Source organism: Pantherophis guttatus, chromosome 4 (assembly GCF_059756535.1).
Source record: "Pantherophis guttatus breed Tessera chromosome 4, ASM5975653v1, whole genome shotgun sequence".
In the NCBI taxonomy this organism is placed as follows: domain Eukaryota; kingdom Metazoa; phylum Chordata; class Lepidosauria; order Squamata; family Colubridae; genus Pantherophis; species Pantherophis guttatus.
Window position 1 is genome coordinate 138,561,088 of NC_142066.1, and position 13,208 is coordinate 138,574,295.

The 13,208-nt window shown below is 37.8% G+C and overlaps 1 protein-coding gene across 3 annotated transcripts in view; it reads left to right on the top strand.

Annotated features, from left to right (window-relative positions):
* Window positions 1–13,208, top strand: part of YME1L1 (YME1 like 1 ATPase) — a 47,621-nt gene that overhangs the window by 10,155 nt on the left and 24,258 nt on the right. For all 3 annotated transcript variants that reach the window (XM_034402082.3, XM_034402084.3, XM_034402083.3), the window contains exons 5-9: window positions 3,241–3,350; window positions 4,890–5,040; window positions 7,675–7,779; window positions 11,297–11,379; window positions 12,504–12,594. In XM_034402082.3, the coding sequence (XP_034257973.2) occupies window positions 3,241–3,350; window positions 4,890–5,040; window positions 7,675–7,779; window positions 11,297–11,379; window positions 12,504–12,594 (540 nt within the window). The remainder of the gene's footprint in view (window positions 1–3,240; window positions 3,351–4,889; window positions 5,041–7,674; window positions 7,780–11,296; window positions 11,380–12,503; window positions 12,595–13,208) is intronic.

Here is a 13,208-nt window from a genome sequence, read left to right on the forward strand (position 1 = left end):
TATTTATAAATTCCTTTTAACATTTTCAATTAATCATATTTATCCTTGTTCTTTTCCTTAGCATTTTGACATTAAAACATAGTTCTTGCATCAAGCATATCTTTACATGTATTAATTAATTTCTTTTAACATTCTTAATTTCTATAAAACCCTCCCTTTTATTATTACAATCCATCTTTATTTTATTTTATTTTTAATCACATTATCTTCATTTCCTCGCATGCAAACGTATATTTCCTTTCATTTTCCAAATTTTTAATCTTTTTCTCCATAAACCACATTAAATCTCTTTTCTTATTTTTATTTCGGATATGATGTATCAAGTCTTTTTCTTTTGAGGCTGCGCTTAATCCTTCTTCTATTCCTGTGCCAACATTTAAATTGTTATTATTTCAACTGTAGGAGTTCCATTGTAAATTTCTTTTCTTTTCACCATAATCAACTGCCTGCATACAGGAGAGAAAAATCCTCCACAGAATTCGGTAATTTTTATCTATAAAACTCAGAGTTTCCCATAACAAAGGAAAGTTACAAAGTTCCTCTTTATGCCAGATGGTGTCTCTCTATAATCCACATTTTCCATTAGTCATGCAAGACTCCATTTTATTTATTATTATATAACCATCAAATTTATTTCTTCTTTTAATTAAAGAAATATCAAATCATCTTTTTTAAAATCCAGTTCAAATTCTAAAGTGTTTAGTCTTTTAACCATATCTCCAGATTAATTCTCTTAGTTCTGTTCCAAAATTAGTTGTTTCTCCAGTCTTTGTCTCTTTAAAGTTGTATTTTTAAAAAGTTTTTCCAAAGCTCCTTTGTTGCATAGCCGCTGTTTTAGGCTAGGATTCTTCTAATTATTAGTGATGTTCCAAATGTTGTTACAAGCCTGGGCTGTTGTCACTCACCCAGCTTCAAAGAGCTCCGTTTTTCTCCACTTTCCTCCAGCACTTTTCTTGCCCGGTTGTCACAGCTTCATGGTAGCCGCCATCGCTGCTGCCCCCCCCCGCCGCCGACTCAAGAAGGTTCCCTCTGACCTCTGAGGAACTTGCCTGTTCCTCTCGGTCGTCCGAGGCACCCCTCTTCTTCCCCCATCCCTGCAGGACGGGTTCTGTCCGAAGACCCATTGGCAGCGGTTCGGCAGCCAGGGTTTTCGCAGGGCTCATCAGAGCCCGCTATTTCCCCGACTATCTCGCCCCGACGGCTTGGCAACTGACATGATGGTTGCAGTGTCCCGAGGTCATGTGATAAACTTTTGCGACCGTTTGACAAGCAAAGTCTAGGGGAAGCTAGATTCATTTAACTGTGTTACTAACTGAACAATTACATAATTCAGTTAACAAATGTGGTAAGAAAAGTCACAAAATGGGACAACATTCACATAACAAATGTCTTGCTTAACAATTGAAATCTTGGGCCCAGTTGTAGTTGTAAGATGAGGACTGCCTGTATATACAAATATTATTAATCATGCAGGGAATTATGGCCCTGTAGAGATTACTGAATTATAACTCCCAGGAATTCCAATGAGATGATGTTGGTGTTATGAGATTAGTTATGAGAATTTTTTTTAAGAATTACTATAGTATTCAATACTATAGAATAAAATTTAAGGCAGCATTGTACCATTTCTGATACCTCAATTACAATAGACAGTGTAAACTCTTTGTATTTAAGGCCAGGAATTCGCATGTATACCCACTTTTTGTAGTAAAGTCTGGATTTACTGGGAATTATAATTTGAATTGTAATTTTTATAAAGGATGAAAATAAGTGCAAGAATTTATATGTGAATAATTCCTAGTCAGTAAGAAACTATATAGAATAAGTAAATGTTTCAGAAAGCTATTCTGAAATATCTTGTTTAAATAGAATAGGTTTTAATTATTACCAATCTATGTTGTAATCTATTCTGTGTAGTGAAGATTTCTATAGACTTTCCAGAGCTATTAGAATAAATTGCCATTGAACACTATGGGGCACAACATTGAGAATCTTTTACTCTTTATAACTTCAGAAGTTTGCAGTTCTTTTGTGAGGTTTTGATTACTTCAGTTAGAATCACAAACTATTCACAGCCCTTTTCTGCTTTGCAAATGCTATTTGGCTTTCTCAGTGATTGTCAGAAGTTGAGTAAGAGTAAGAATTGATGACACAGCAGAGTGAAAAGGTTTAACTATTTATTTCTCTCTACAGCTGTTCACAATTTCATCTTTATGTTGTTTGAATATATGTACAGGTAATTCTCGACTTACAACCACAATTGAGCCCAAATTTCCGCTGCTAAGCAAGACAATTGTTAGTGAGTTGTGCCCCATTTTATGACCTTTTTTGTCAAGCAAATCATTACAGTTGTTAAGTGAATCTGGCTTCCCCCATTGACTTTGCTTGTCAGAAGCTCCCTAATGAGATTGCAAATGACAATCCCAGGACCCTCGGACAATGCAACCACAGAAAATGCATGCCAGTTGCGGTCATTAAATGGTTGTAAGTCAAGAACTTACTGCAGAAGTTCCTGCAGAAATGTATGCAAAGCAGTATTAAAGAAATGGCATCTTTTTAACTATGACATTCTAAAAAAATAGTTTTGAATTTGCAAAGGACTGTTTTATTCATCATTGTTTTAGTTCTTTTCCTCTTTACCAGTTCTTAACTCCTCTGTCTGCTGTAGGTATTTCCTGGTGCCTTCCTACTCCTCAGTTAAATATCATCTAAGCTCTCTGTTTCTTAGTTCTGATCTGAATTGGTCACTTATTTCACAAGCATCTCCTGCAGGACTTGAAACACACACACACACACAAACAAACAAACACAGAGTTTAAAATTTTTTCCTCTTATGCAGATTATCTCTAACATGCTTACATGACGATTGGCAGGTTATTTCCATTTATTTGCTTTTCCTTACTTTGTTGCTCCCATGGCCTTGCCTTCAACCATGAGGTCCCTTAGGAAAAAAATCCCTTTAACCTGCATATATATATTTCTACAAAAAAACAACAACACACAAGTTCTCAAATATGGTAGTTCACACTGTTACAATGGTGCTTAGATAGTTATTTTGGTATTGAAAATTTGAAACTTTGCACACAGGATTACACATTGAGAAATGATTATACAGCTTTTTATATTACAATATCAATTAAGGATCAGTATCTAAGCAGTATGTCAGAGAAGCTGTTGAACATAACTCACTGTTTTCTCTTACACATTCTTGAAGTATAATATCTCCTTTTCTGTATTAAGTTTTCATTCAGTCTCGAGGTTTTAAGACTCTGAAATCAAGAGCAAGACGGCTACAGACCACATCAGAACATTCAGCAGAAGCAGAAGATGCAGCTCCCTCATTTGTAAAGGTAATTATGAAAATGTGCACATTATGTTGACCTTCTCCAGTGACTGTTACCATGTAATGTCTTCCACACATATATAGTAGTGCATTTGCAGTTAGCAAATGTAGTCAAATGTCAGGCAGCTATAAAGTTCTATAGAAATAGAAACATTACCAAGTGTTGGGGACTTTATGTATCAAGTTGGTTGTGCAAATAGGGTTAAATTCATTGTATTTTTAAATAATTAGTACAGGCAGTAAAGAATAAAAGAAAATGTATAAATAAGTGAATATGCAAAATAATTCCAGTGAAATACTTGGAACAGACTTCACCTAATTGATGTTTGCTAGATGTATTAGGTTTCTACTACCATAATAGCATAGGCAAGGATATCAGGTTATGGAAAGCAAAACTAAATAATTAGGCTTCATAACTAATATATGACTTTAATTCAAAAATCAGTAATCTTTGCATCTTAATACATAATTTTAAATGTATTTTTTAAAGACCAAATTATCACAAGATTTCCACAACTTGTAAGATCTTGGTATTCTTGCGTTAAACTCTTATAAAATATTGATAGTTCTCTTTAAATCTTGGGAGAGTTTATTGACATTTTTGAAGATTTGTCTATTTAAAATAATTTAAAATTTTGAAGGATTCCCAAAGATATGGTGTGCGATAGAGGGGGTGATAGAGTGTTCATGAAAACTGCATTGCCAATCCATTCCTTGATTAGTTACATGTTTATTATTAGTTTATTAATTTTATATGATAAGCACATTCCCTTGATTGGTAGTTTTAAAACCTATGTTTATTTGGCAAAAAACGCATTAACTTAAAAGTTCAATAGGAGTTCTTGGGTTCACAACCTCACTTTTAGAAAAAAAATCACTTTGTTATTATCCAATGTATAATCCACCCCCCCCCCTAAAATTAACCTGTGGAATGGGAATTAACGTGGAATGGGACAATTCTTCCTGGCCATCTCACCAGTGGTGAGGGGCCCCCTGTTCGCAACCCACTGGTGGGAGGCTCCGCCCACTGACCCAGATGTCATAAAAATGCTTATGCACATGCGCAGAAGCTTCTGCGCTTGTGCAGAAGAGAGTGCAAATGAGCACACGCGCGGCCCCATTCCAAACCGGTAGTAAAGGTAAGTAGAACCCATCCCTGCATCTCACCACAGGCGACTTGCCATGGCCATCTCGCCATGGGACAATTCAACCCAAGATAACTCAAGAGAGGGACAAGTAGAATTGCAGTTCATCTCAGCCTCGAGAACTTTTAACTTGAGAAGATTCAGACTTAAAGTAAGATAATGTCCACTGCAATTCACTTGTCCCTCTCTTGAATTATCCCATGTTGAATTGTTCTGCGGTGAGTTGGCCAGGGCGAGTTGTCCTTGACCCTGTGTAAAGCTTTTTAAAAACAAAGGTTTCACTAATGCCATGAAATAACATGACAGAAATATACTAACTATAAATACTTCTAGAGAAATTGTGTTTTAACAAAAGATTTGGTAATTTTTTAAAAACAATGTTTTTCCTGTTTTGTTCTTAGGGTCTTTTACTGAGAGAGAAAGTATCTGATATTGAAAGTTTAGACAAACTGATGAAAAGAAAAAACATACCTGAAGCTCATCAAGATGCTTTTAAAACTGGGTTTGCAGAGGGTTTTTTGAAATCACAGGCACTTGCACAGCGTACAATTGGTCAGTTAATCTGTTTTGTTAAAGCAGATTTTGTAATCATTTGTAAATTTCCTTTCTTTTTAATTTTGGGAGAACATATTTTAAATACGTAGGAAAATTAATTCCTTTATGCCTGTTTTGTCTAGTGATAGGTAAGTACATGTCCCCTCCATGTCGTCATTACACGTAGGACGATCAGTTTGTAATAGTTTTCTTGTTCTTTTGAGGCCAGTTCCAGTTGGTGTTACCACATGGGGAGAGACGTAGCTATAATCCTCTTCTTTGTGCATTTTGCACAGCTTGTCTCCCCATTCCTAATAGACATCTATGTGAAGTTGCTGGGTGAGGCTATCTCTTGATATGAGGCTAAATATCAACAGTGTTCATAGTCAGCTATACATCTTTGTTTCAGGCTACCCAAGTTATTAGTCTGTAGAGATTCTCAGTCATCCAGGTCATGGTTGACAACCATAATCTGGATGACTGAGAATCTCTACAGACTTTTAGCTATACAATTTGGATGAACACCCTTTGAATGGTGTGGGAGTAGGAGTAGGAATGGATTTCCAGAGAAAAATTGTAGACTACAGGAACCAGGAGCACTACTCAAGTGACCCTGAGGACACAGATAAACCTCCAAGTGCTTCAATAACTATAAAAGGATGCAGATTACCAGCTGTCTGCAAGGAATATAAATCCTTCCATTCCCCACTATCCTGTCAGAGGCTGAAGAAGCTTCTTGGATGAGAAGCTAAACATCTTCAAAAGGAAAAACAAAGTCCAATTGCCTCCTGAAAAAAGCACCTTTGGGACACCCAAGTTATTGTTTTTTTTCCAGTGCCTGGAAGCTTTGCGAGTCTGGTTGGGAAAAAAAAACATTGTTAACATAGTGAGGATACCATTCCCCAGACTGAGTTGTGCAATCTGAGGGTCAGTCTAGACCAGGTGTCGACAACCCGCAGCTCTTGAGCCACATGCAGCTCTTTCAGCCCTCTGCTGCGGCTCCCAATGGCGCTGCTGCTCCTGCCTCCATGGCCTGCCTACTGCTCTCACAGCACCTTGTGCAAGACAGTGAAAGCGTGCTTCCCAATGGGGGAGATGGGGTCCTCTTCTCTTCCTGGAACCCATTACGATGCAGAGCCACAATGCTACCCTGCCCCAACAGCGGTGTTGGCCGCGGGGTGGACCAGTATCTCAGTGAAGAGCAGGTCGCACGTCCAGCACACACAAAGGCCGGAAGTAGCCACCCGCCATTTCCTGCTGCAGTCGGGCAGCGAGAGAGAGACACAGAGAAAGAGAGAGACCAATTCGGCTCCATCTGCTCCCCTCTCCACCTTTGCCCAGTTTTGTAAGGATTCTATGGATGCTGCCTTAGTGATGGGGAGGTGTCGTCCCATACTTTGCCAAGCATCTTTGGGGGTGCCCAGGGGCTATATTTTCTGGCCACCTTGGACTGCAGTGTATGCATGCCTATGTGAGTGGGCTGCTGCTTGGGATGATGCTTCTCTGAAGTGTGTGCAGTGATCTAAGGTGGCGACTTCGTGGCGCTGTGATGTAACAGCCTGACAGTCACTCCTTTTGCAATGCAAAGTTTATTTTTGTATCTTTCCAGAGACAGAGAACGTGGCCGAATTTCTTTACAGTTATTCCCTGGATGTGGGGGTGGGGAATGAGGGAGGGGAAGAAAGAGAGAGAGAGAGACAGAAAAAGAAAGGGAGAGAAAGAAAAAGAAAGAAAGAAAAAGACAAAGAAAAAGATGGAAAGACAGACTGACGCAGAGGGACAGAGAAAGAGAAAGAAAGAAAAAGACAGTGACGGAGGGAGGGAGGGAGGGAGGTGAACAACACACCCAAGGCCGGGTGTGGCAAGAGGTGGCTGGAAGGGGAGGGATGAGGCAGAGCTGGGCAGGGCAAATAATTTAACCAGTTCTCTGCCCTAATAACCAGCTGGGTAGGTGTTGCTGGGGGTGGGGTATCTACTGACTGGATGGGAGTGACGTCGAGTTGGTCACGCCCACCCAATCACCATTTGTTAAATTATTGGCTCCTGGTGTTTTCTTTTTGTATGGGAAACTGGTCCAAATGGCTCTGAGTGTTGAAGATTGCAGAACCCTGGTCTAGACTCATGGTTACTGCTCAAGGAGTGGATGGCAACTATAGCCAGGTATTTTATACTGCACCATCTTGTGCATCAGTTGTCCCATTCCTACACTGAGAGACTCTTCCTATAGTCACTGATGGCATATTATCCAGTTGGATTATTGCAGTGTAATGTATGGGAGGGGGGCTTTCCTTGAAAAGCATTGGAAGGTATGAAACAATGTCACTTGAAGGACCCAGGGGGCATGCCTTCTCTGTTACAATGCCAGCCACTTGAAAGACTCCCCATCCTAAATTTCAGATGACCCTGATCCTGGGAATATTCTGGAAGCCTTAAAGATCTGGTTTTTCAGTCCGAGGCCAAGAGGTGTAATATGTATATTTGGTTTTTCTGTTGTCAGAGAATCTGTAAGGAGTCTCGACTTTTTATTTTAAATTGCTGTTTATGATATTTTATGTTGTGCTTATTTCAGTTTAGTCAGATGCACAAATTAATTTAGTTAATATGTACGCCATAATCAACTGACTAAACAAATATTCTTTTTTTCCCTTTCAGATTCCTTAAGACGAACCCGATTATTTGTCTTTCTAGCAGTGTTGTTTGGGATTTATACTGTGTTAAAAAGCCAGTTCTTACCTAAAGGTTCCTTTTCTGATGCTGGTTTGTTAACTTTTTATTCTACTAAATTTTTAATTTATTATTTAGTATTTTATTATCTTACACTATACTTAAATTTAAAAACCAGGTTATTCTGTGTCTGATTGTTAGAGTATATTTTAAGTAGAGGAAAAAGTTGCCTGAAATATAATGGAGGTAAGAGAAAGAGATTACTTTTATAATAGTATCTTTGTTTTGTTTTGTTTTGTTGAATTTTTATTAAGCATTTTCAACATTAAAAAACAAAACACAATTTTTCACTCATTACAGCATTTCCATATCAGTATCAATATCATCCATAACATTCATATTTACATAGGTTCTATTTCCATAGTTCACTATCCTATATTATACAGTTGTTTGAATTATAATATTTATACACAAATACAAAATAATCACATTGTCATCAATATTATATAATACTTACATAATAATTTAACTCCTATTCTCTAGCCATTGTATACCATATACTCCAAATTAATAGTATTCTGATTCTTCTCTCCCTTTCAATTCCATAATCAACCTATCCATCTCTGCACACTCAAGTACCTTATTATCATTGCCTCTGAAGAAGTATTAGTCTGTTTCCAATTTTGAGCAAAAATTATTCTGGCTGCAGTTAATATATGTAATATTACATATTGAAATTTTTTACCCACTTTTCCATCTAAAATGCCCAATAAAAACAGTTCTGGCTTCAGTTCAATCTTTTGTTCGGTAATTTCTTCCAACTATTCCTTTATTTTATGCCAATACTTTCTGGCTTTGGGGCAGGTCCACTACATATGGTAGAAAGTTCCCTGTTTATAACTACATTGCCAGCATTCGGGTGAACGGTTTATTTATTTATTTATTATTTATTAATTCAATTTGTATGCCGCCTCTCTCCGAAGACTCAGGGCGGCTCACAATGCATTCAAAATCATTATAGAAAACATTTAAAAATTAAAAACATTAAAACTCATTCACACCATTCATGGCCGGATCTCGCTGGATTGCAAGAGTGAGATCAATGGCCCCAGGCCTGCTGGAAAAGCCAGGTCTTCACCGCTTTTCGGAAGGCCAATAAGGTGGGGATGGTCCGGACCTCAGGAGGTAACTGGTTTCAGAGAGCTGGGGCAGCCACAGAGAAGGCCCTCCCCTGTGGGCCCGCCAGCCGACATTGTTTAGCTGACGGGACCTGGAGGAGACCAACTCTGTGGGATCTTACCGGTTGCTGGGACCTATGCAGTAGAAGGCGGTCTCGAAGATACCCTGGCCCTGAGCCATGTAGGGCTTTAAAGGTAATAATCAACACTTTGAATTGTGACCGGAGACCAATAGGGAGCCAGTGCAGCTCGTGGAGAATTGGGGTAATGTGGGTGTACCGCGGTGCACCCATGACAGCTCGCGCGGCTGCGTTCTGGACTAATTGTAGTCTCCAAACACTTTTCAAGGGTAATCTCATGTAATCCCATTGCAATAATCTAACCGTGAGGTGACAAGGCATGAGTGACCGTGAGGAGAGCCTCCCGATCCAAGTAGGGTTGCAATTGGTGCACCAGGCGAACCTGTGCAAAGGTCCCCCTAGCCACAGCTGTCAGATGTTGCTCTAATCTTAGCTGTGAGTCTAGGAGGACACCCAAATGTTTGGAAACATTTTGGCCAATCTTGCTGGGGGTAAATGCCAACGATAAAACATTTTGTAGAGGTTTTCCTTATAGGCTACTGACATCGTTAGTTTATACTTTTTCTCCCATAATTTGTGCCAATAGTCTAATTCCAGTGGTGAGATGTAAAATTTGTTATTACTGGTTCTGTGGGCATGGCTTGGTGGTGGGGGGTAATGTGACTGGATGGGTGTGGCCAACTATTTTTCTTTTTCTTTTTACTTTACTTTTAAAACCATTTTTTCTACAACCTCTTCAGCCAAAGAGGCTTTTAAAAGCCTCTGACGATCCCAGCTGAGCCACGCGATCATCAGAGGCTTTTTTTTTAACTTTTAAAAGAATTTTTTTGGCTGAAGAGGTTGTAGAAAAAATGCTTTTAATTTTTTTTTTAAAAAGCCTCTGATAATTGCCCGGCTCAGCTGGGCATGGCGGGGGGCAGGGATTTTTGCTACCGGTTCTCTGAACCACCTGCTGCCATCGCTACCGGGCGATCTGGTCCGAACCGGGAACATTTCACCCGTCTAATTCAATACTATATCCAAAATTTCTAGCCCAGCTTATCATTGTCTCCTTCACAGTTTCTTCTTCATTTTAAATCTTAGGAAGAGGTTATATGCTTTGGTAATCATTTCCCCCCTGTCCCTAGCAATATTTTATCCAATTCCAGTTGTTTTTCATAGATGCCTTACTGTTCTAAAACTTTTTTATATCTTGTCTTGATTTGGAGATAGGGCCACCAATTTTTCCCACCTTGGAGACTCACTTGTCTATCAGCTTGTAGGTTTCTCCAATTTAGAGAAGCAACCCGGTATCTCACTCTGTCTTGTCACTCTCCATCAATACTTCTCGCTGTTTCCCACTCTTTGCTTCCTCCACCATTCGATCAGGCCATCACACTTCCGAACCCGACCATAACAGCTGGTCTCTTCCACACCGGATTCAAGGAGTTCCTCCTGCTGCAACAGGGGATTGCTCTTCTCTCCCTCACCCCCAGAGTATCCCCTCTATAATGCTGACCCCTCCAGGGGCTAATTCTACAGGCCTCCAGACACAAAAATTTGGACAGAAAGAACGGAGCCCCGTTCTCCTGTACCGCACCACCATGATGTCACCCCAGAAGTCTCTATCTTTGTTTTATATTCATCTGTTTGAAGTATTTTTGAATAGATTACATAGAACACAGCTTGCATTTTCTTCAGATCAGATAAATAATCCCAGCAAGTTTAATACCATAGTAATGTCTCCTTTGTATTCCAGTATCTATTCACTCTAGCATCAACCATTTCAGTACTTACATATTGAACAATATCAGAATCTTAATGACATATTTTGTATCTTCTTGAATCTTTGGAAAGTCTTTGATCAGTATTTTAATTAAAGAAAATTTGAAGATGTTCTTATTGTAGAAATCAGATACCTGGATGATATGAGTCCAACATTTGATATGATTGGAAAAACGTATAATTGAGTAAACAGCTGCTAATGGTTTGTGTAAATACTGAGACAAAAGCATTGCCAAAGCTGGAGATATTGATATATATGTATATAATAGTCACTTTTGGATCCTTTGTAAGAGTGAAGGGAAAGTATAGTTTTTAAAGGATATCAGGTAATTCTGCATTATTATGGTACTTTATTATTTATTTATTAAATAAATTTATATAGCTGCCCAGATCATACAAGAATATTGTTACAGATGAAAATTTCTTGGTTATATATTTATTTAGATTGTGATTTAAATGGCCACCTCTCTCTGGATAGCTAAGTAGCTTTAAATACCAATGCAAGAACAAATAGCAATAACAATATATTGTACAAAAATAAAGTAAATGACAACATTTATTTGATTACATAAATTATTTTGCTTGCAGTTCGTTTCCGAGCAAGTTCTGGACTTGATGCAGCAGTGGATCCTATTCAAATGAAAAATATCACCTTTGAACATGTGAAAGGGGTAACTTCAAAGAATTGAATGTCTTCTGATTATGTGATAAAATTGAAGCAATCAAATAAAACTTAAATACTCTGATAAATCTAAAAGGGCAGACGTCAGTTCGCATAAAACATGTTACTGGGACAAGAAAAGTGAAGTGAATGAATTATATTGTGGATGAATTTAAAAAAAAACTTATATTTTAAAAAGATATAATAGATCTAAAATGGCAGGATCTGGTCCAATTTTGCTGTACTTAAGATGAACATTTGATAGTTGGGCTGTCAGAGTTGTGACCTGTTTGAATTTTTTTACTATTAATACTTGCCAGTACATTCTCTTTCCCGTGCTGCTAAGCATCTGGCAGAATATTTTTTTTCTAAGAATTGCTTCAGATTGGCATACCATAGTGTTGCCCAGATGTATTCTACAGTTACCTTCTTTTATAACAGAATCCACTGTTTAACTTGAATCATTAATGATTTTTTTTTAAAAGGACATATAATCAGAGGAAGTTGCTACTTTTTAAAATTATTTATTCATTAATATAAACTCACAGGGTTTGACTTTGTTTCAGCATTGTGTTGCAAAAAGCTATATAACAATTTAATTTCCCTTTTTATCAAGTGTACATGAGTAATTGTTTTTCAAAATATTTTTAATACTAGTAAATATTTTTACCAAATTTGCTCTCGTGGGCCACAGATACTGCCATTATACTGATAGTCATCATTGGCATCCTTCAGTCTCAAGAGATTATGGTATCGTGCTCTGGAAAGAGGTCCTAAAACAGTATCTAGTGTGACTAAAAAGGCCAATTTGAGAGTGGCAATCCCTTCCAAACTGAGGGCAGATACATTCTGTCCCTGCCCTAGCATACTGATAGTATCCAGTGGGGAATTATTATTTTTTTAAAATAATCCATTCTGTTCTTATTTTGCCCAGAAACATACCATCTTTAATAATACAAAAATATGCTTAATGTCTGAAATGACATAATGAAGTCAAATTCCATTTAACAGTTTCATTAAAGGAAATACCTTCAAAAGTAACTTTATATAGGACAGCTATATAATTAACATGTCAGAAGCATATTAGTATGAAATTATGATAGTCTACAATAGTATTTTCTTAATTGCATTCAGGTAGATGAAGCTAAGCAAGAGTTGCAGGAGATTGTAGAATTTCTGAAAAATCCCCAGAAATTTACCGTTCTAGGAGGTAAACTCCCTAAAGGTAAGTGTGAACCTTTTCTTAATGTAAGTATGTACCTTTTCTTACTATTGCAGTGCAGTCTAATCTTGTATGATTTTTGTAAACCAGATACAACTTAACTGTCAGGATGGCAATTAATCCCATTCCGCTTTGGGGTAATTGCACCTTAATTAGAGATGGATGGTGGCTTTTCCTTGGAGTATACTTTTAAAGAAAATAAAACCCGAGATACATTCTAATAAAACACATTTTATTATAAAGAAGTAAAAAAAGTCTTACTAGCTATTAATTACATCTTGGCAGCATTCCTGCCTTACCTCTTGGCAGGCGAACGAAAGTTTGAAGAAAGTGAAAGAATGTGGAAGAAAGAATGTGGACATGTGCAGTAGCTTAGTGATAAGAGTCAGACAGTCTACTGTAAGTTTCAGAATGGAGCAGTGACAATCCCCTTCTTTGTCAGTTGAGCGGACGTCAGGTACATCATCAGATAAGGCACATCTTCTTATGCAGATACTCGTGTTGAGCTGCTGGAAGCGGTTTGTTGAGCATATCAGCAATTTGATCATGTGTAGATACATATTGCAATTTAACAAAACCTTTTTTCATTAATTGTTTTATGTTTTGATAATGGATGT